Genomic DNA, 22,614 nt, shown 5'->3' with positions numbered 1-22,614 from the left:
AAAAATTCTAGTTTAGAAAAGTTTTCAGACATTTCTTTGCTCTAGCAAGGTGGGTTTTTTTCTTCAGCAAATACTTCAGTCTGACATATACAGAACCCAGCCAGATGCATGTGGCGTGTAGAGCTATGGTTACAGTACAAGTATTATACCGCTGGGGAAAAAAAAATGGTTTGTAGGTTAAATATGACTTTGTTGAAACATAGTAGTAAAAATCCTGTACTTTACCTTCACAGGCCCAAATCTACCAATGGCAACTGTTGATATCAAAAACCCAGAAATTACAACTAACAGGTTTTATACTCCACAAGTTAACAATATTTCATATACCAAAGAAAAGAAGAAAGGAAAAACTAAAAAGAGAAGATTGACAAAGGCAGATATTGGAACACCATCTAATTTCCAGTAAGGACTTTTTTTGAGTTTGGGTTTTGGTGGGTGGGTGTGGTATTTTGCTGTCAATTACACTTGCAGATGTTCAAGACTTGAATGTGTGAATGTTGCTTGTAACCTGAACTGCAGTGAATGCAAGCTGGAATGCTGTGGGGTTTAAAATCACGGTGGTTTATGCACCGGTGAGGAGTTTACTGCAACTGTAAACAAAAAATAACTTCCTATCCTAAAACAGCTTAGAAAACCATTTAGCTGCACAGAGATAACCTTATTGAAGTAGTCAGCCCAGTGCAGACTCATATTCAGCTGCAGTGGTCAACTCATTGTTATTCTTACAGCTGTGCCTGCTTAGCTGTGCTTTGTCATGCAAAATACACGTGCGGGTCCAGACTTGGCATAAAAGCAGAAATGACATAACCATATTTTAATCTCTGGCTGCCTGTTCACAAACTTATTCCAGTATGTGGGTTAGTACCTGTATTTTGTCATGGAAGTACAGCATGCATGTATACACTTCTTTGGAATGGGTTGGGTTTTTTCTAAAATTGTTTCTTGAGTATCTTTAATCCTTTGGAATAGTTATAATGTATCATCGTAAGCTTCAGTTTCATGAAACTTTGTTTTGGTCACTTTACTGAATGAATTTGTTTTCCTGAACTATACTTTAATATTTTAATCTTCTGTGTTTTAAAATAAGCCTACGTTTTGTTAAAGCAACAGGAATTTATACAGCTTGAGTTAGTTACAGGAAAGATCAGTTTCCGTGAAGCAGTAGAAAACCAGTGTGAGGTTTACATACCAAGTGAATGTCTTGTTCTTTTGAACCATTATTTTACATCACATCCACTGACATGCTTTGCTGGAATAAAACTCCCTAAAAGTATTGGCATTACCAGTTAAAATAATGTTACTGCAGTGTTTTGAGAGAGTGCTCTGTAGAATGGGATAGTGGACAGAAAGGAGAGAAGGTGAAAATGGTTCCCTAACCAGACTGTGTTTAGACAATTCAGACATCAGCCATGTTCTTCCTGATCTGAGTATCAGTGAAGTGCTGCATCTGTTAGTGTCACTGAAACCAAAAAATCAGAAAAGAAGGAAGAGTAAAACAGAGAAAATTGTAGCTGGTCACTGTTGTAGCTCTACTGATACGGAGTAAAGTATATGTGGGTAAAATCGCAAATAATGTTTTGCATTAGTGTGTCTTGCTTCTGATCAGAATTTGTGGAAGGGGTTGTGCAATAGCATAGATGGAAAACAACTTCAAGACTTTGTTTATGATGTCTATCAGATTCTGACCTGGAAAAGATAAGAATAAGATGATAAAATATTTAATGAAATTAAAAAAAAAAAAAAGATGTTCTCGTATCATTAAATGTAACACAAAATTGTTAAGTGGTGAACCTTTACAAAAGAAGATTGGAAGCGTTTTGTTCGGCATAAGGTCTAGTTAAGTTTCCTGTAGAGTGCAGTTATGTGTCATCTTACTGTGTAAGATGTTAATTACTGGTTTTGTATGAGCATATGGGAACTGGTGTTTGGTATTTTTAGGCAAATATGCTAGTAGTATAACTTGTGTATAACTTGAGCTGTGATACTGGTGAAGACCAACACTGTCACTGGTTTTATACCTGATCAGTTGCAATCAGTAGGTAAAATTTTTAAATGCCTCTGTTAGGCAGATGTGGACTTCTAGTGTTCTGAGCAAAAATTTTGAATTCTGCTTCACAGTAATATAACTTACTGCTGTATACTTTCTTTTAAGTAACCTAAGAGTTAATTTTTTAAATGCCTCTGTTAGATGTGTACTTCTATTTTCTGAGAAAAAAAAAGTTCTACTTCACAGTAATATAATGTACTGCTGTATACATTCTTTTAAGTAACATAAGAGTTGCTTACTTGGTAAGTATTCATTTGCATTGGAAAGACCTCTGAAAATAGATGTGTTGCAGTCAATGTGTAGACATAGCTTATTTTACTCTGAGGGATGAAAAATAAATGAGAAATAAGGCTAACACTACTCCGTATAAACTTTAATATCAATGAATTGCACTAAGCTCTGAATGCTTAGTATACTCACAACCTCTTAAAAGAGCATCCTGAGTTGCACATATAAGCAGCAATAGGTGGGTGAGATTGTATTGGCTGTCAGACTGTCAATTTACATATGCCTGTTAATACACTAAATCAGATATGAGACTTTTAGGAAATGCATGTCTAATTTATATGAAGCAAGCTGTAGCTTAACATCCAGAATTCTGTAATCGATAAATCATCCCATATTTTGGTAGTGAAAGGTATTTAAATACTTAGGCAAAACAGGGGGCTTTCCTTTTTTGCCTTTTTGGTGGCATCACATTTTTACCACATCTTTTTTTTTTTTTACCACATTTTTAAATTTTAAACCACATCTTTTACTTTTCTTCTTGCTCCTCAAACTAAGTTGTTAATACCAAGACCAAAACTGATCATTGAGCTGCTGTATTCTCATTAAGAAAAGGTGTGCTGTTGATACTAACAGAATCGGGCAAGAATACAAGGCCTGTTGTGCTAGGCACTGTATAAGGGCAGCAAAACAGTCCTTGTAATTTCACAGGCTTTGCCTGAACAGTGTTGGGTACTAACAGCTCACCTGGTATTTTTAAAACTCTGAGTTGGACTTGCTGAAGACCGTGTTAAATCTCTAGAACTGGCCATTGGAAAAAAAGAAGCTGAAAACATGAAATGCTGGTGACATTATAGTTCTGCTTCTATAGCCAACAGTAGTTGCATGAAGTAGCTTGGAGGGGCATGAACTCTTCCACTTTTTTAGCTGATTACAGCATCGCATCAAATAATACTTTAGTAGCTACTAGAAGCCTAGGAAGATAGCAACTGAAAACAGACCTGACTTCTCTTTGAAGGAGCTGAATAGGAGAAGGGTGATGAGAGAACAAATAGTGATGGCAGGGATGAGGAGGAGGTTTTCCAGCTGCGTGACACTGAAGACCTTGGCAGTAGCTTGAAGTACAGTTACTATATAAAGGCTAAACTCCTCCCTTGATCGCTGTGCTGTTCTTCCATCACCATCCACGTGTGCCACAGGGTGGCATGGAGCCGTCATGTTGTGCCACGGTGCATAAACTAAGGGGGGAAATGACTTCTCCACGTGGCCTTTTTGACACAAGACAAAAAGTAGGAGTAAAGGAAGCTTAACTAGTCTGAAGTGGGGCACTGAGGAGTCAGAATTCCTTAGCGTCTTAATGAGACTGGAGGTAGGAGCTGGCAGTAATCTCCAGTTATCTTGATGTCCCGTTATTTTAGTTAAGAGGTCCTTTCTATACTGATTAAATGGACTTTTCTGCTTTTTTAGACACATTGGACATGTTGGTTGGGATCCAAACACAGGTTTCGATGTAAGTAATTTAATAAGTTATTCAAGACACTGAATGTTTAAAAGCTTTAGAGGTTTTTAAATGTAAGTTGTGAAGATTGGCATTAAATAAAAAGTTAACTGTATACCAAAAGTTATAAATTGTGATTTTATAATACGGTGCAAACAGAGATGTTGGAGTGGAATGGAATAGGAGGCATCTGGGACTGAGAGGGAAAGATGCAAAACTTAAGTTTTTGTGCAAGGTACTTACCTCTCCTAGAACAGTCCTTTTTGACTGAAAAGTCAACCTAGACACATGTACTTGGCTTTGCTATTCCTTTTAACTTATATGGTCTGTGGTTTTTTTCCAATACAAGTGGTATGTTTGATTTTATTTTTTTTAAATCTAGTAAAAAATGCTACTTAAAACGAATGTATCTGACTTGCAGGTGAACAACTTAGACCCAGAACTGAAAAACCTGTTTGATATGTGTGGAATTTCAGAGGCTCAACTAAAAGACAAAGAAACTTCAAAGGTCATATATGATTTCATTGAAAAAACAGGAGGTGTGGAAGCTGTTAAAAATGAACTGCGCAGACAAGGTGGGATTCCTTTTTATTTCCGCACAAAAATTAGCAGGGCCATTTTTACCTTAAGGATTAGAGTAGAAGGTGTTGATGATGAGCAGTTTTCTCTCATCTCTGGTCTTCATGTCACTGCAGTTGCACTGGATTTCATAATGTTTCTGTACACCATACGCTATGTAAAAATGTTCATGCATGACTCATGAGAATACTTATTCCCTAAAGAATAAGGATCTTGTCTGTGTCAGTTAACTAACTTCCAGTAACAGTCTGACTGCAAAGCTATGCAGTATGTTTGATATAGATTTTTTCAGAGACTGTATGTCGCATATTTACTTATGATCTCAGTCTTATAAATAAATAAAAATCCTAGAAGCCGTATTGCTGTTGTCAGTTGTAGTAGTAGGACGTGACTGATGTATTTATGGTCCCCGTGCACCCCGGCAGCCCTGTGTAATGAGCCTTGCAACAGCTAGGGTCCTGCAAATTTTATATGAATTTTTAAGGGGTTGGTTTGGTTTTTTTTCTAATTTAAAGTAAAAAGTGCTGGTTTTGAGCAGGCTGCTGCTGCAAGGAAGTTCTTAAATAAACCATTTTCTGTCTAACCTTTAAATGTGATCTCAGATGATGTATTATCTAGCTGAACATAGCAAGTCGGTCTGAAAATTACACTGCCAATGTCCAGCTTTCAAAAATCTGTGTAAAACACTTCTCAAGAGGGGTAGCGTATAAATGGCATTGACATTATTGCAGGTTGAAGCTAGTGAATAAACTGTTCAATAAACTGAAGAGATACAGATTCAGGGAACAATGACTTGTCACATTTATTCCTTAGGTCCCCCACGGTGGAATGGTATGTATTTGAGCTGCCATCTAAGCATATGCTTCAAAGTATTCGTGTTGCTGTGTGATTTCTTTCCTAGATGAGAAATGCCATCTTTAGTTCACATCTTTGACAGCAATACTACAAGTTATAGTCAAACTTCTTAGTTAAATTCCAATCAAAAATTCAGTTGTGATTTTTTTTTTCTCAGTAAGAAATCTGTCAGTTTCTTTATAATCTTAACTCTGTTTAAATGTTTCCAGAGTTGTTGATTCCAGACTGCTGGCCATAAAACTAGATTGAGAAGACTTAAAACACTTTAAAAACGCCTATTTTTCTATTAGAAATGTGATAACTTCATGTTATGGCCACTTGCATGTATGCAATTGAAAGAAAAGCTGCCTCATATTTAACATGCATGATAATAATCTACCTCTGTGCTTTTTGATAGAGGTAGATAAAATACTCCAGTACTTCAGTGGGTTTATCCACAATTCTGTTATCTGATGTGTAGGCTTGACTGCTGTTTGAAGTGTTCTTTCTCAACCAAAACATGTTTTTCTGTGTTTATTGCAAGAATTTCTGTGCTGACATATTCACCCTGCTAGGATGCTGACTAGAGTTGCAGACATATTATTCTGCTCAGATAGAAGTTACTTTCCTGCTTTTTCTGCCCTTTTCCTTATTTTGGTGCTGTTGGTTGGGTTTTTTTTATTGCCAGTACCATTAATAGAAGATTTTACAAACGTTTTTTGTTAATGGCAATGTTCATATTAATGTTCATACTAATGTGCATTTATAAAAAACCTAAATTATTTTCTTGCTTTGCTTGTACCGTCTGTTTGGAGGGGGAAGGGAGAAAGGATGAGGTAGCGGTGGTCCCTCCATGCTCTTCCTTGCTCACTTCAGTTTAGTGCAGACAAGCCTTATAAAAACTCCCAAACTCTATTTCCACAGATTGGATATGACATACCTCTCTAGATATTACGAAAATAAACCACTTCCCCTGCAGAGCTGTGTTCAAAATCTACAGACACTACAGACTCTGGAGCATGACCATGTTGGGTATCTTTTCAGTAATACAGAAAAACTAACTGTAGTGCTCTCAGAGTAAGTTATATTTGAAAATATTAGCCTCCGATGGCCGAGAAGGAAACTACAGTTCTGTCGGCCAAAAAGTGGTAGGATTTTTTTAAAAATCAAGAATGTTGGCAGTATGTCTCTTGGAAAATATATAAAGTTTGAGAGGAGATTCTCCCCATACTGTTATTTTGGAGGTATGGAAAAAAACAGAGCAGTTCGTGGAACTTAAGAACGTAACATGTAATTTTAGGAGGGGTATGTTTCTCTAAGATAAGCAGGGAAGGAGGCACCAAGGCACTCGTGTCTCCTACTTCCTCAAAATCCCTTTTTTTTTTTTTTTTTAGGGATGTCCCTCCCTATACCAGTGCAGGTAGCCTGCTTTCTCAGCATGTAAGAGGAAGGAGATAATAGAAGAGCTAAAGAAATACCTTCTTGAGTGTAATACCCTTTTTGTTATCAAAGCACATGAAATAAAATGTGAATTTTCTTAGTTGTATGACAGCACCTGGATTATTAAGTACCTGTGTGCAACAACCACTCGCCCTAAAGTACCATAGGCCATTAGATGCTTCATGGAAGAGGAAATTAAATGGTGCTATTTAAAATGCCATTAGCAGAGCAAGTACATTTCAAGGCTACTTAATATAGAAGTGATCCTGTGCACTGAGGTAGCCCTGCCGTTGTTTCCTTTCTACAGTTGCTGCCATAAAGATGTTGTTGGGACTGATTTTCAGTGAAAGGGACTGAGTCAATTTACACTGTGTCGTAATGCATTAGTAGTTTTTTCTTCATTGCTAGATGTTACTTCAAAAAATAGTCTCTGTAATTCCTTCATAAAATAATGGATAGATTATAAAGTGGAAATGTTATATTTCACTCTAAGTGTATTTAATAAAACTTCTTTCTCTTGCTTTGTGTCCTAGAATTTTAGAGGATTCTTTTAATATTTTTTTCTTCTGCATTTTGTCGTGAGAAATTGAAACACTGGCTTAAGATACACTTGGATTATGAAGAAAATTACTGCCATAGGACCAAACCAAGATCAATGACCAAGCTTGTTTTGCAACTTCAATTAGTCTTTTTTATGCATTGCAGTTGCTTCCCACAGCGTTGATTATTTTACAAAATACACAACAGACATAGGGGCTATATTCAGCTTGGTTTGCAATTCATATAAGCATAATCCAGAATTGGTGAAATTTGCACTGGCACAGAGATCCTTGCAAAAGGGAAAGCAAAACATTTTTCTTTCTCTGCTAATGTCTGCAAGAGTTACGGGTATTGAGTAGCCTATAATTGTAGATTGTTTTGTTTCATTTCAGCTCCACCGCCACCACCACCGTGCAGAGGAGGACCCCCTCCACCTCCACCACCCCCTCCCCATAGCTCAGGCCCTCCTCCTCCCCCTGCTAGGGGCCGAGGGGCACCACCTCCACCTCCTTCTAGAGCTCCCACAGCAGCACCTCCACCCCCACCCCCATCTAGACCTGGTGCATCAGTGCCCCCACCTCCTCCAAACAGGATGTATCCTCCTCCACCACCAGTGCATTCATCATCTGCACCTTCCGGCCCTCCTCCTCCGCCACCACCACCGGCAAGTGGGTCGTCTGTTCCTCCACCCCCTCCTCCTCCTCCACCCCCTCCTGGTCCTCCTCCACCACCAGGCCTTCCTTCAGAGGTTGATCACCAGCTTCCAGTTCCTGTAGGAAACAAAGCAGCACTCTTGGATCAAATCAGAGAAGGAGCTCAGTTAAAGAAGGTCGAACAGAACAGTCGACCGGTATCCTGCTCAGGAAGAGATGCACTGTTAGACCAGATACGACAGGGTATACAGCTGAAATCCGTGAGTAAAAAGCTCTTTCTCATCTAGGGCCTCTAGGGACTTGCAAATGGCTGCATCATGGCAGCGTGAACAGTAAATTGTGGCTCTATTTTGGGCTGGTTCATAACTTCTGGAGATTTTGAAGTGATGTGTTAAACAGTAGTACTGAGAAAAAGCTTAGAACATATACTTGCTGTAGATGAGTATTGGTGCATAAAGTCATCCTTGTTTCAAACGAATTTCTCACTTACCAGTAGAACTTAAAGAATAAATCCTACTGTGGCAATACCACAGTATCATGGCTCTAAAAAACTTTTGCAAGAACTATGAAAAATTGCTGGTCTCTTGAATACTTCAGTAAAATCATCTAAACAGCTGCAGGGGATGAGTTCAGCAGTAATGGTAGTGGAAGGCAAACACTTGTCACAGTTTGCTGAAACCAGGACAATACTAAATTTCTTCTGGCCCCCCATCTTAAAATGGGCCTGTGCTCTGCAAATGTTGAGGCTTGTAAGAAGGTTGCTGTGGCTGTGTCTGAAAAAGTGCAGCCTGTGAGTGGTGCCTCTGCTGTTCCTGCTGCAGTTCAGACTATTATATTTTTCTTGATGTCACTGAATATCTTAAATTTTGCCTGAATTTTGCCTGTAGGTACCTTTTTTCTTTTTCTTTCTTTTTTTTTTTTTTTTTCTTCTTGCTCTCCTGCACTTGAGGCAGTGTAAAAAGCGTAAGGGCATGTTAATATTTATTTGCCATTACAGGTATGCAGTATCAAAGTCTACTACTTTCAGAAGGGATTACCAGCCCAAAGCAGAGCTGGTTAACAAATGCAAACAAGAAAAAGTATTTTGTGGTATATAACAAGGATAAAATAAATAATGATTATTCAGCCACACAAGTCATGCCTGTACAACCGTATTAAGAAGCTTTCAATCTAGCTGAGCACCCACTTCATGTCATAGCTGAAATATTTAATCATGAGTATGAAGTAACTACAGTTGTGTTATATGGCAAAAGAGAAAAGCTGGACTTTTTTCATAAATAAAAACTTAGCTTGAGTTAAAGAAACAAACTACAGATTCACAGTTCCTTCTGGCTGAAAATAAACTTGTTAATCTTATAAGGAAGCTTGTGTTGAAATGCACAGGTTCCATTTTGCTAATTGCATCTTTCACATGTATCCTTATTCCAAGGTATCTGATGGTCAAGAGAGTGCACCACCTACACCTGCGCCCACCTCAGGAATTGTGGGTGCATTAATGGAAGTTATGCAGAAAAGGAGCAAAGCCATTCATTCTTCAGGTGAGTCTGAAATTTTTCTGACCTCATGATGTCAGGTTTTCATAAAACGTATGTTTTTTCCAAACAGGAAAAAAGCATGGGTTACAGCTTATAGTCCAATATAGAATGTTCTAGATAGACTTCTAGTGATGGGTTGAATGGTTACAATAGTTACTTCGTGCTACTTTGAATTACTGGTGTAGTTTGCAGTAATACAGAATTAAAAATTATGAATCAAGGTTAATAGCCTTAGAAAGTTTTGTGGCTTTTTGGTGCTTTGTTTTTTTGGTTTTGTTTTTAAAGTGACTTCTCAGACTATCTAGTGGATAAAAATGAAATAAGTTGTCAAAATATTGTGGAAGGAAGGTTTTTAATGCTTTCTGTTTCTAGAAGCCAAAGATTCAGCCTCTTAAAACTGGCTTCCAGTGTGCTTTGGATGCCACCTGCTGGATGATAATCAGATAACTAGTGTTACTTGACTAGTCCCATACTAGTACTGAATCAACTTTTTGCACTTCAGTGCTTGGAAGAAATAAGACTGCAAGAAGATTTGCATTTCTCAAATACCAGCATTGTAATAACTGCAGTTCAGTAACTGCAGTGCAGCTCTTTGGTTACACCCCTTCTGTTAAGGCTTTGTTTCAGAGCTTGCCTTGACACCAACGCTGCACTTGCAGTCTGCAGACCATTTGACTAAGTGCAATATAGTTTGTTGATTTGCTGCCTGGTGTAGTAATCTCCGGTTTTGGTACTTTACATAAACTAAATAGCAGAAGGGTGCTAAATACAACATTTTCCTAGGGAAGAAAATGTGCTTTCCTAACAAATAAGTAGTTTAATTTTAACAGGCTACAGTTTTTAAATTATGATACATGCAAAAAGTGGAATGAGTAAACTTAACGACAAACATTGATGTTGAAGTTGACATGCATTACGCAGCTTAGAATATTCCAGTAACCACAATAATCTTCAGCTCACAGATTTTTTTTTTATCTGCTTGTACAGTAAACAGAAATCCCAGTATGCAGTAAAGCTGGGGAAGCAGTTCTTAAGTTTCAGAAACTAGTCTGTCCTTGAAGTTTTAAACCCAATCTGGAACAAGCTGGCCCCTCTCACATTCTTTAAGAAGGAGTAATAAGTAGTAAATGTTAAATGGGAACTTCTGTTTCTTTTTTCCTCATAGCAGAAGACAAGATACATTTTTTCCTACCAGAGGAAAGGAGTGAGAAAGGAAACAAATTAGATTTAGCTTTCAGCCGGTATCTGTCCACATCTGCCATGTCTAGCTATCTTAAAATAGAGCATTACCAAATGTGTTGTAGTGACCTCCTTGCACTGATTGTTCTGTTTTCAGAAAGTTGTGGGAGTGATCAATAACACTTTCTTCATGTTAATTTGGTGCATGCAAGTGACTTGCTTTTTTTGTCTTACAGATGAAGATGAGGATGAAGATGATGAAGAAGACTTTGAGGATGATGACGAATGGGATGATTGATCATATATTATTATATATATATTTTTTAAGGTGAATGATATACTAAACACTACTTTCTGTCTATGGATTCTGTAAAATTATCATGTAAATGTTCTACCAATTTGCTGTATATTTTTGTTGCCTTTTGCTTTTTTATTAATCTGTGCAATACCTCATTTAATCTGTAAAGGTTTGTCATAATCCTCTGCAAAGCTACTCCCTGTTAATGTGTGCAAGTTTACACCTGGATGATCATGTACATGTGAATACTTTCCATTCCATCAATAAGGGAGTTTAAATGTAATATGTGAGACTGACAAAAACCTTAATGTAATTTAGTTATAATGCAAGAAGGAAAACACTATTTTCATACCCTACTTTTTCTGTATCTAAATTTTCTTATTAAAACCTAGTATAGCACTATGTTCTTTAAGTGATGCAGCTCTTAGTTTATTTAGCCCCTTCATTTCAAATGCAATGCTACATGAATGTTGAGGCTGGTTTATACTCTTGCATGGTTTCAAATACATCACAACATTGCAGTTCAAGTCTTAGCAGTATGCTTTACGTAAAACAAAATCACTGCAGAAATGCACAGCTAGTTGTGAAGATTACCTTGCTCTAACTGTAGCAATACTGACTGCTATTGAACAGCAGTAGTAATTACACCTTTCAATTAGGGAGCTCTCTATGTGAAGTTCAACAGGGTGGCTTTACACTGTAATAGTGATAAAGACATCTTTGATGCAGACGAGTTCAGTCTTTTCTTTTTTTCTTTTTTCTTTTTTTTTTTTCCCCAGCTCTTACTTTCAGAAGGAAGAAGTGTGAATTACTTGGGGGCTGTACTGGAGGCTGGCAATTGCTACAGTTTGATTTATTTTGAAAATCAATTTCATGCGGTTTTCAGGCTGAAGGGCTGCGTTTAATGCTTGCTTCAATAATGTTTAATTACTTTTTAACATTTGTAGGACATTGGTGTACTAATAAAGTAAACATAAGTGGTATTACTTTGCAGTCTTTGCGTTATGGTACACAACAAATGCTGAAACACCAATCCTACATCCATAAAGTTGGAAAGACGTTAACTCAGAATATACACTTTGAATAAGTACTGAACTTTATGGCAATATTCTGTCTTCATATGTTGGCTTTAAGGTCAAGGGTTGTGATGAAGATCAGGAGCCCAGTTCACAAGAATAGTATTTGAGTAAGTGGACAGAAAACGGGATTCTCATTTCACAGCTTGCACGTTTATGTAAGTTGTACTTTGTAGTGCAGTAAATATAGGCATATCTGCCTATTACAAAATACTAATCTATGCTACGTGGGTATTTAATATCTGCAGCATTAATTACTGTACTTACTGTAATTTTCAGGTAGTAAATCTTTTTAAAAACCACATTATCTGACATGGAATGTTTAGTTAAGTCAGTCATATTTGGAGCGTAGTTAATGCCTAGTGTCCTGGGTCTTTTGACTGTAGTCAAGGTATCAAACTAAATTTAAGTTATCAGAATTGTATTGACTGAAACCCAGTGTTGACCTGATCTTGACAGGCTGGACCTGCATGATACGGCTTGGATTTCTAACCCAGTTATAAACTAGTCTTTAGCGAATTAATTTAGTCATATGAGAAGAAAGGAAAGTTGCTGAGAAGTAGTGGGAGACATAAGGTAGTTAAATTATTCAGAGGATGCTAACTTCCTTCCAAGAGTAATTTAAGCACATAACTTGAGGGGAAAAAAACTTCCAAGTGGTCTCACTCTCTTGCGGTAACTTTTGCGTTGCCCCCTGCTGCTATAAACGCTTCCTGCTAGCTTTGCTGCTGTAATGGCTTGAGCATCGGATCAAGTGCAAGTGCAGCCGGGGGTAGCTACGGGCAGTGGAGTTAGGAACTCGTGTATAAGGAAAATATTTGTATGGCTTTCATATAACTTCTGGCACTGCTCCCATATTGCATATAGGGCATTTTAAAATTAAGCAGATGAGGCCTAGAGGTTTTCCTACCATGCTACTTACTAGATATGTTTAGCTGTTATGTTCCCAGAATTGGAATTTCTGTAATATAGTTAATAATTAAGTATCGCAGTTCATTAATCAAACTTCTGTTCCAGGTTGTAGGATCTCTGAAGTTACATTATTGAATAAAACTTTGATTTGTAGATACTGGCCAAAGAAAGCTTTTGGTTTTTCTATTTCTTTTTCTTCACACAAAAAGTACACTCGTGGTGTCCAGGTTAATATTTACTTTCAAGTAGTGTTTGTACATGATAAATTTCAGGCATAAAGACTGCAATGGCAGTTAAGTTACTCATAACTGCATGCTTCAGCATTCTGCCACTTGCACTGTGAGCAGAAGACAGCATTTCATGATACTGGTGCATTGTTGCTAAACATTGTAATGAAGGCCTCTCTTATATATTCCGGTTAAATGACTGTCCAGATAGCCTTAGCAATTAACGAACTAGCATGAGGCTTTTGTATCTCGACACTCTATGTGCATAGACAATATCAGCTAGCCACTTGTACGTATGAAATCCGTAAGAACTTCTCAATCATTCAGTTTTCCATTTATTGAACTGAAATTTTTAGTATGTGAATTTTTGAAATGTACAGTGAATAGGATGTTGCACTGGTGGCAATTCATCATGGAGCATAATAAAATTAATTTGACCCAACTACCGTAAAACTGTGTGGTTTTTAAGTGCTAATTGTGGCACAGCTTTTAAAATGGATCTGCATATTGATTACGCACTTTAAAAGTAACTTTGGTCACCTAGCCAAGTTCACAAAGCAGTAAATAGCCGCTGTCAGATCGCAGTAGTTTTCGTGTCTCTGGAAAGTTGGATTGTGCTAGTGAATAAACACAATGAGTAAGAATGTGACACCCTGTCCTCTTGGCAGGTTTCATGGCTGCTCAGCAGCTTCTCTGGAACAGCTACTGCTGCAGGCAAGTGCAATAATCCAGCAACGTTTCAAGGTCAAACAAACATGGCTTCATTAATAAACACTCAGGGAGCAGTACTAACTAGTTAACGCCTGTCAATGAATGCTCTTAACTTACGAGGTTTTCACAAACCTAAATCTTTGTCTCGCGAGTTGTATTATTTGAGCTCAGGACACTTTCAGACGTTTGCTTTCCTTCTGCAAAGCATCTGAAGAGTCCAGCATTGCAGATTTTTATCTGGCGTACACTTTCTTTTGAAGTTTAGTACTTCTCTGATTTTTAGACCTTAAGTACAAAGCAAAGTTGGAATCATTACTTACAGGATGTGCTGAGGTATATTTCCTCTCCACTTAGTAAACCGAAGTGTAAAACATGCCTTTGAAAGGAGGCTAGTCTTTCAAATTGGGTTGTTTGTCGGGGTTTTTTTGACAGTGGCTACTTTCCCAAGTAAGATGTATGTAAAGAGAAAAGAGGAGGAGAGATCCTTTTGTTTTTAAGACACTTACAACTCCCCTGCAACAGCCTTTATCTAATCATTAGAGGAATTCCTGGTCTAATTAAAGTTCCTGAAGCTTAAGTACAGTGATAAGCAGCTTTATTTATAGAAAAGTGAAAATGGTTTAGGGAAACTTAGAAGATATTAAGCCTCTGTCTCCAAAAGGTGCGGTGTTACCCTCTAGCACTGCAGTAAGGACTCCTGTTGCTATGTATTTGTTTATTGCCTAGAGTTTTCTTGTGAGTAAGAAGACGGGAAGGGTGGGATAATATTAACTAGAACGGGAGCAGTGAAGGTCTAATGCCCGTGTTTAAACTTGCTTGTCAGTGACAGCAGCCTGGCCCTTTTCTCTAAGGTAGTCTTTGAACGTTTGAGAATATTTATGCAGTTGTGGAGGAGACTTCTTTTTTATTCACCAAACTGCTGTGGCACATCTGCTATTTTGTGCCTGAAAAAAATAAATCATTAGTTGTTTGAACTCAGATCTAAAAGGAATGCAGATACATGTTGACAAGTAGAATCATTGCATCAATGTCCAAATATAAATGAGTTGTTTTCTGACATTTTATTTCATGCTGAATTTTACAGTTTTTGCAGGAGTAACCTGCTAGAATGAGCTAGAATAGTAATTTATTAGCTATCCAAATTTTTCTCTAATGTAGTTTTGTGTAATACCTGCAGGACTTACTGATCTATAAACAGCTTAATACACACTTGAAACTGTGAAGCTTGATATTTTACATTTAACGTGGTTTTCATCTATTAGTACTGGCAAACATACTTAAAGGCCTTTTTGCTAGTGCTTTAAAGAGTTTTTGAGTCTCTTTGGTAGGAAGTTTTTGAGCCACACACTTCATGCACGTGATTTTTCCCCTGCCTGAAGCTTTGTTGTCTTCTCTGAGTTTTGTTACTTGAACTGTATGAATTTTAAACTTGTTACTTGAGGATTAGATAAGGGGGTGTAAGAGAAGCTTTAAAAAACAGAACAAGTTCAGAAACCCTCATCACCAGCATTATATTTTTGTATGTGCCAGCCGAGGGACACAATACGATCTAGAGTTTAAAGCTTAAGAAATATGATACACAAAATATTTGCTTAAATGACGTTGGCAAGCATGCAGAATCAGGAGTTGGCCCTTCTGGATGTTGATGCCAAAAAACTAGGCAACTGCCAGAGCACTTGAGCTGGGTTTAGAGCCCTTTGTTGGTAGATGGGGCTTTCTCAGATAATCAGGATACAAGGAACACAGACTGACAAACTGTGAGAAGCTTGCATCCTTGGGTTGGTTTTTTTTTTGTTTTTTGGGGTTTTTTTTTACTAGATGCTGCTATTCTGGTTAGAATAGTCTTTTGGACCAAAACAGTGCTTATTTCATCATCAAGAGAAGTGATCCCCAGCATGTAGTCCTTTGCCAGTGTTATGCCTGTTCAACTGTCAGCAAGGAATCTCTTTGTTTTTTTAATTCAAAATGAAATATAAAAAGCAGTCTAGACCCAGTTAACATAAAAACATGCTTTCTGTGGTTAGTCTCCTGCAGGTAATGTGTGCAAGCATGAAGGCAAGTGGCTAAAGCAGAAATCTCCTAACTAGTAGTAGTATTTTTCAAGGGCCTACATCAAGAATGAAAAGTTTTCACCTGTAGTAGCTTTTAGTACGTAATCCTGCCCTTAGAGAGTATGTTACTGAAATGCACTTGCTGTCCCCAAGACAGGTAAGAAGAGTAGTAGTCCTGGAGACTCTAGTGGCCCCTCTGCTCTCGGTTGTGTTACGCAGTGCTCGCGCCTGCATTTGATACTCTTGGCCACGCTAATAGTGGGTTATCCGGTACAAAACCAAATAAGTTGTTTGTATGAAAGCAGGTGCCAAGAGCACATGACAGGGAACGTCCATGGTATCGCTGTTGGGTTTGTTTTTTAAATGGGGATAATACTGATGAGTTCTCAGCATCCCATCCGGCTCCTGCTAGGTTCTGTGCTGCCCTTTCCATATGTGAGTCGATGTAATCCCTGGATGAAAGCACAGCAGGGTGGTACCTGGGCCTTTTTGTTTCTTCACCATGTCTTTTACCAAACAGAAATAATACGTCTTTAGAAGTATTTCTAGATGAATTTTCCAAAACTTCTGTCTGAATGGCACTGTGGTCTGGAAAGGGAAATGCTGATTTTCTTGGCAGGAGGTCTCCCGGCACACTCTGTAGTCTTAGAATGCCAAGTATTTGGATATGGCACATTACATTGCTAATCTGCTCCTCAGCCAGGCAGCCCATCGCATCTTCTTGTGGAGAAAATAGTTTTTAGAAACCTACTGTGTATTATGAGTTACCTAATTCTAATGCAAGTTATCGGATAAAGCAGAATTCTTACCAGGCTAGGAAAAAAGGAAAGCTACCAACAGAATTTAAAACCTCAGCGAGCAAGATGCCTGGAAAGAAGGCACAGCCCTACTGGGGCTTTTTAGTGGCCAAAATGGAGATAAAGAGTGTTCAGAGACCTTAAAAAGAAAAAAATTCATCTGATTACAAGTCTGCAGAAGGACCAATAGAGTCCAGTAAAGCAAGATAAAGAAAAGAAAAACTGTGAAATCCTGTAGTGTTTAATGGATCCCTTTTGTGCTATAACATCCTCCATGTTTGCTTTACAGGAGCTGGGAAACTCCTGCTAAACTGATGTCCTACTCGGATAACTGAAGTGCCTCTTTCTCGCAGATACATTATCACATCTCAGCCCTTAATACTCTCAGCCATTCTGGTCTTCACTACCAATGTCTTATTCCTGGACAGCTCTCCAAGCCTCATAATAAAAATACAGTTAACACAATTGCTTAACAGATACCTTCAGCAGCCTACAGCATGCAGCTGTTGTGTAACACATGAACCATTTCAAAGTGAACAGAAGTTGTCCTGGTGTGGATTCCTCTGGGGAGAAAATGGGCTTACCTACGTACTTAACTGAGGACTACTCAGAGATATTAAATGACCAACAGAGAAAGCTTTGAGCTGGTTGCTCTAATGAGCGGTGAGAGATGGGTGGCTGGTCAAGGGATAGCTGTAATCCAAGATGCGGTCTTCAAGGAGTCGACCCAACATAGATCACATAGAAAACAAAAAAAGCTGGAATCTTTCTTTGCTGCTGGGCGCGTTTCCTGGTTCATCATGTATGCTGGCTCTCTAGGTTATGTACCTCAGAAAATCACGCAGACCTTGGCCAGCAGCTGGTCAGGATGATCATCATCGTTCTGCTATTTCATGTGAGGAATCTGCCTCCTCAATCAAGCTGCCCATCCAGCCTAGAGATGATACCTGCATTTGGAATGAATTTAATGCAGCATTCCTCGCACCTCACACCACGGATGCTAGCTAAGTTACCTTCAGCTAGATTGTAATGCAGAGGATTTAGTGAGACCCCTGCATTCTGCCAACCAGAAATGGATTGTTGCACTGTTACCTGTAGACATAAGGCATCTCTGTTGCCTGGAGGGCTGTAGCTGCCATCCCCTGATTGAAATCAAATGCTGTGGTAGCTGAAGTTGCTGGTTGCATTCATTGTGGTTTTGCTGCCAGAACAGCCTTTCTGTTGGTCCTGAAATCCTCCGGAAGAGTGATACAGTGTGAGATCATTACAGATCTTTGTGGTTCCTGACTTCCCAATAAAACGAGACTATATGCTTCCTTATGTCCTTCCCTATTTTTAGCACAAAGCTTCTTACCTTCGACTCATTCTTCAGATGTTCTCTCTCTGCCTAGGTAGAACCAGTGCCTTCTGGAAGACAGTAGAAAGTCCAAGTATCTGAACATTTGCTATCTTACCCATTCTTTGCCATAAAACTCGTTCAGGTTGTTAGCAGGAGGGCAGAGCCCTGGATGAAGCTGCTGCTGTGGGTGACAAGCACCTCGTCTAACTGGAAGCAGATTATCTCCTTGTGTTCTTTTGGAGGAGACTCCGAAGAGTGGTGGCCATCAACAAGACTGTCTGCAGGGAGTAGTTCAGCAGCACATTCAGAAAGCTACGGTGGACTTCACTGGGGTCTTGTCCCCATGCAGCAGGCCCTGTGGCTCAGCGTTCAAGAGATTTAGCTGTGTTCAGTCTCAGAAACAGGAGATGCGTTAGTGGGAAATCAGGATGGGATGCGTCGCAAAGCAGGCTCCTGCATCTGTCCAACTCAGTATCTCCACTGGCTGTAATGAGAGTGTAGGCATCCATTGAGTAGGTGGGCATGTGTACTTCAGACACTTGGATGTAGGTGCCTTACTGAAACCAAATCTCACCAGTGTGCCCTGCGCCTTGGTTGCCCATCTGTGCAATGGTGGTAACTGTATCAAAAGCGATGCGTGTAAATACATAGAGGCCATGGCACTGCGGTCCAGGCATGTGACACTTAAAAGTATTTTAAAATGCCATTTTACTTGTTAAAATTTAGTTATCTCAGTTCTTAGAACAAAAACATTAGGGAAGACTTCTTTATTCCTGTTAGGTGGTTTTCAGAATTGGCAGCCCTTTTTAAGCTCTCAAAAAGCAAAACAGAACCCACCTGAGTGGTGTCTGTACAGCAGAGTTCATCCGAGCAGTTTGCTATCTGTATGTGCAAATATCGGGTCATACTCTAGTGTGGCCTTAAAAAAAAAATTAACTCCTGTGTGAGCAGGACGCTGGGAGCTCACCCACAGCATGCGGTTCACATGGATTTAGTTTTAATAAACTATGTGAAAGACATGAGTTTTGGGACATGGAGTTACAGAGCAGTTGCTAGTCCCCTGGTTGACCAGCCAGGTTTGCAGCACAACCCCTCACAGCAGCTCCCACTGGGAGCACTTCACTGTGACTGACGCTGTCAAGAGGCTTAACTGATCCCGAACAGGGAGTCCTGACAGGCGAGCCGCCGAGCCCGGCTGCGCCATTACTGCAGGCAGCGTCTGTACCAGCGGCAGCAGCGATGTATGGCCCTGCTGTACGGCCCTGTCCTGTGGCCCTGCCCTATGGCCCTGCCCTATGGCCCTGTCCTATGGCCCTGTCCTGTGGCCCTGCCCTATGGCCCTGCTGTACGGCCCTGTCCTGTGGCCCTGCCCTATGGCCCTGCCCTATGGCCCTGTCCTATGGCCCTGTCCTGTGGCCCTGCCCTATGGCCCTGCCGTATGGCCCTGTCCTGTGGCCCTGCCCTATGGCCCTGTCCTGTGGCCCTGCCCTATGGCCCTGCCATATGGCCCTGTCCTGTGGCCCTGTCCTGTGGCCCTGCCCTATGGCCCTGCCGTATGGCCCTGTCCTGTGGCCCTGTCCTGTGGCCCTGCCCTATGGCCCTGCCGTATGGCCCTGCCGTATGGCCCTGTCCTATGGCCCTGTCCTGTGGCCCTGCCCTATGGCCCTGCCCTGTGGCCCTGTCCTGTGGCCCTGTCCTACGGCCCTGCCCTGTGGCCCTGCCCTATGGCCCTGCCCTATGGCCCTGTCCTGTGGCCCTGCCCTATGGCCCTGCCCTATGGCCCTGCCCTATGGCCCTGTCCTGTGGCCCTGCCCTATGGCCCTGCCGTATGGCCCTGTCCTGTGGCCCTGCCCTATGGCCCTGCCCTATGGCCCTGTCCTATGGCCCTGTCCTGTGGCCCTGCCCTACGGCCCTGCCCTGTGGCCCTGCCGTATGGCCCTGTCCTATGGCCCTGCCCTGTGGCTGCTCCGCTCTGCCTGTTCAGTGTGTTGGAGTTCTTTGCCAATTGGCCACAAGTGGTCACACATTTCTCCCTGAAGATGCAAAAAGCATCAGCTTTATGGGTGTAAATCATTATGAAATGACCAGAATTGGTGCCTCCCCCAAATCCCTGCAGGTCTGCAAGGCCGGAGGGCACAGTGGTGCTGCTGTCTGCTGTCACGCTTTCAGAAAGCTCAGGGGCCTCGGAAGATTTTAAGTACAGGAGGCATTCTGTTTATGGCTTGGATTTACTGCAGCTCTGTGTGTGCTGGCTCCCGCCGGTTTCGTCTTACTGCTTCGTCTGTCTCTATCATCTGGGTTTGAAAGGGGCCATCCTGTTTTCATCAGGGCGCACGTTAAAGCTCTGACTTTATTTGAGGAAAGACAGCCAGTAGCTTTGAAGTGTGTGATAATATTTTTGCTGCGGGATGACGGTCACACTCTATATCCCCCAGCCTCTCAGGTCGTCACGGGACATTAGGAGAAACTGTGACTGGACACAGGTGAAATCAGATTGATTTACTTTCCTCTATTAAATTCCTTTTTTACTATGTGCACTTGATAAATACTACAGCCACAGGGTAAAAATGTGTCAGCTATTTCAGCTGAACAGTGTGATCCATGCTTACTTAAAACTGTTGGACTGGCTATATATTTTAAAAGCCCAACTCAGATTTTATTAATCTTTCTGCATAATTTTCAGTGAACAGCTGCACTGTCAACTTAGAGACAGAGAGGTCTTCCAAGAAACACAAGGGCAAACGCAGCTTTTTAAATCCGACCTCCTGTTTTATTACTATAAAGACAGTTGGGTTCTAATTTAGCAGCATCTGGTTTGCAATATTAATGAAGGAAAAAAGAAACAAAAACTTTGTGTTGCTAATTTGACTGAAACTGGCAAAATGTTTCTGCCCGGTGCAGCCTCTTAAGGTCTTGCTAAATGGAAGCTCATAGACGTACTAACCCCAAAGTTTTTCACTCAGTTTAAATACTGGTTATTCCCTGCACGCATGTGCCAGCATTTTGTTCGGGACCTCTAAGCATTTCGCTAACACTAACCAGGTCAGAGTGCAAGAATTTCTGTGAAAAGTTCAGGCAATAAAATCTAACTGCCCAAGTTGCAAGTGGGGAAGGCTCGTTTCACCGAGGCTTTAGCAGAATTTTGTGAAAAAGATACGTGCTCTACCCCATTGCTCCTTATTTCCAGCAGCATTACATTTTATCCAGTCATGAAATCTTTCCACCAAGCTGTATTTAGAACTACTAAACTGGGGCGCAGTCAAACTGTTGGGATGTTCTGGAAATAGGCAGCATGGGAGCTCTGCAACAGCAAACGCAGCGGTACGGTGGTACTTAACTAGCAACAGCCTCTGTCTCAGAGAATGGTATGTGTTTAATTGGTGTGATACCTCAGCCACAGGTTTGGCAAGGAATAGAGCTATTAGTTCGTAGAGAGTGAGTCCCTATAGGTTAGATTTTATAATGTTCATTGAGCAGCTCTCATGTACCACAGCTACTTGCTGGGGTCACAGGGTATGAGGTTGTCTCTGCATTTCATCACTGTTTCCTCTTAAATGTACGCTATCTCAGAGAAGCATGTACCTGATGTACAAACTATAAGGTTGCACTGGAGATGGGAGCATCTGGAACAATCTGCACAGTACGTATGATCAGAGTCCCCAGACTTCTTTCTCTGGGGCATGTAAGGGTTTGGCAGAATTCACAGAGCAGAAGCAAAGACTGGAATTACAAGCCCGAGAAGGGAATTGTCAGGCTACCTGAGGCAGTGCCCTGTTGCACAGAAAGGCATCAGCCTGTACGAGAATGTATAAATTGATCCACAAGTTCGTATTACAGTTTTGGCAGTTCTTGCAAGCTGGCACAACATTTGGCCTTTGTAACAGGGGTAATTGCTTGGCTGATCGGAGGCCAGAGCTGCATAAAGGGCATACCCCTATGGTACTGGAGAGGCACTTAAAATAAAAATCAGGCTGATTCTGCATGCTGCATTATATTTATCAAATTCTTCTGACAGAGAATTTTTAATACCAGAACAAACTTACTTTCTCCTCCAAGTTGCAATTACGTATTTCATATGTGGTGCAGGTGACTATGTAGCTGCTTTCCAGTAAACTCTGTAGAACAGATTTTTAAAGTAGAGAGAAGCAGCAGATCTATATTTGAAATGCTTTCTGGATTTTTTGCTTTGAAGAAATTAATGTTGAAGATCATTTGTTTAGATACATAGTGGAAGTTTCAGGTTTATCTTCCTTTGTCTACCAGAGAAACCTCTCGTTCATGTTTTATCACATTTCCAACCCCCAGGACAGAACCCTCTACCTGAAACACATTCAGGGATTTAAAAGCTTATGTGATGTCTGCTAGGGAGTACATTCTTCACTGGTAGTGAGACATAAGATGAAAAGATGTCATATTCTTTGTTCTGGTTCAGAGCCAGCGGGATGGAAAAAGCAGCTCGATGGCGCTTTCATTCAGACCGTGTTCATGGTTTAGGCTTGGCTTTTCCTTACCTCATGTACTTAGTTCTCCCATGACCCAAACAATGCCAGATGAGGATTAAAGGAGAAAAAAAAGGTTGCAGGGTGTCTTTTGACATGACAAGGTGAGGCCCAGCACAGAGACGTGTGAGGAAAGGATTGACACTGGTGAGAGCACTCTGAACCCAAGCTGCT

The 22,614-nt window shown here is 40.4% G+C and overlaps 1 protein-coding gene across 5 annotated transcripts in view; it reads left to right on the top strand.

The window, feature by feature from the left end:
- The window catches only part of WASL (WASP like actin nucleation promoting factor), a 58,166-nt gene extending 40,933 nt beyond the window's left edge, over positions 1-17,233 (top strand). For 3 of the 5 annotated variants that reach the window (XM_055710790.1, XM_005441782.4, XM_027809011.2), the window contains 6 exons: positions 234-402; positions 3,740-3,782; positions 4,192-4,345; positions 7,556-8,076; positions 9,246-9,354; positions 10,767-13,485. In XM_055710790.1, the coding sequence (XP_055566765.1) occupies positions 234-402; positions 3,740-3,782; positions 4,192-4,345; positions 7,556-8,076; positions 9,246-9,354; positions 10,767-10,828 (1,058 nt within the window). In that variant the 3' untranslated portion in view covers positions 10,829-13,485. Of the gene's footprint in view, positions 1-233; positions 403-3,739; positions 3,783-4,191; positions 4,346-7,555; positions 8,077-9,245; positions 9,355-10,766; positions 13,486-16,891 lie in introns of those variants that run through there. The other 2 variants (XM_055710792.1, XM_055710791.1) reach the window with 2 other exon arrangements.
- The last annotated feature ends 5,381 nt before the right edge of the window (positions 17,234-22,614 follow it).

Source organism: Falco cherrug, chromosome 5, assembly GCF_023634085.1.
Source record: "Falco cherrug isolate bFalChe1 chromosome 5, bFalChe1.pri, whole genome shotgun sequence".
Taxonomy (NCBI): domain Eukaryota; kingdom Metazoa; phylum Chordata; class Aves; order Falconiformes; family Falconidae; genus Falco; species Falco cherrug.
Note: the sequence above shows the minus strand (reverse complement) of the source record. Positions and strands in the feature narration are given on the sequence as shown.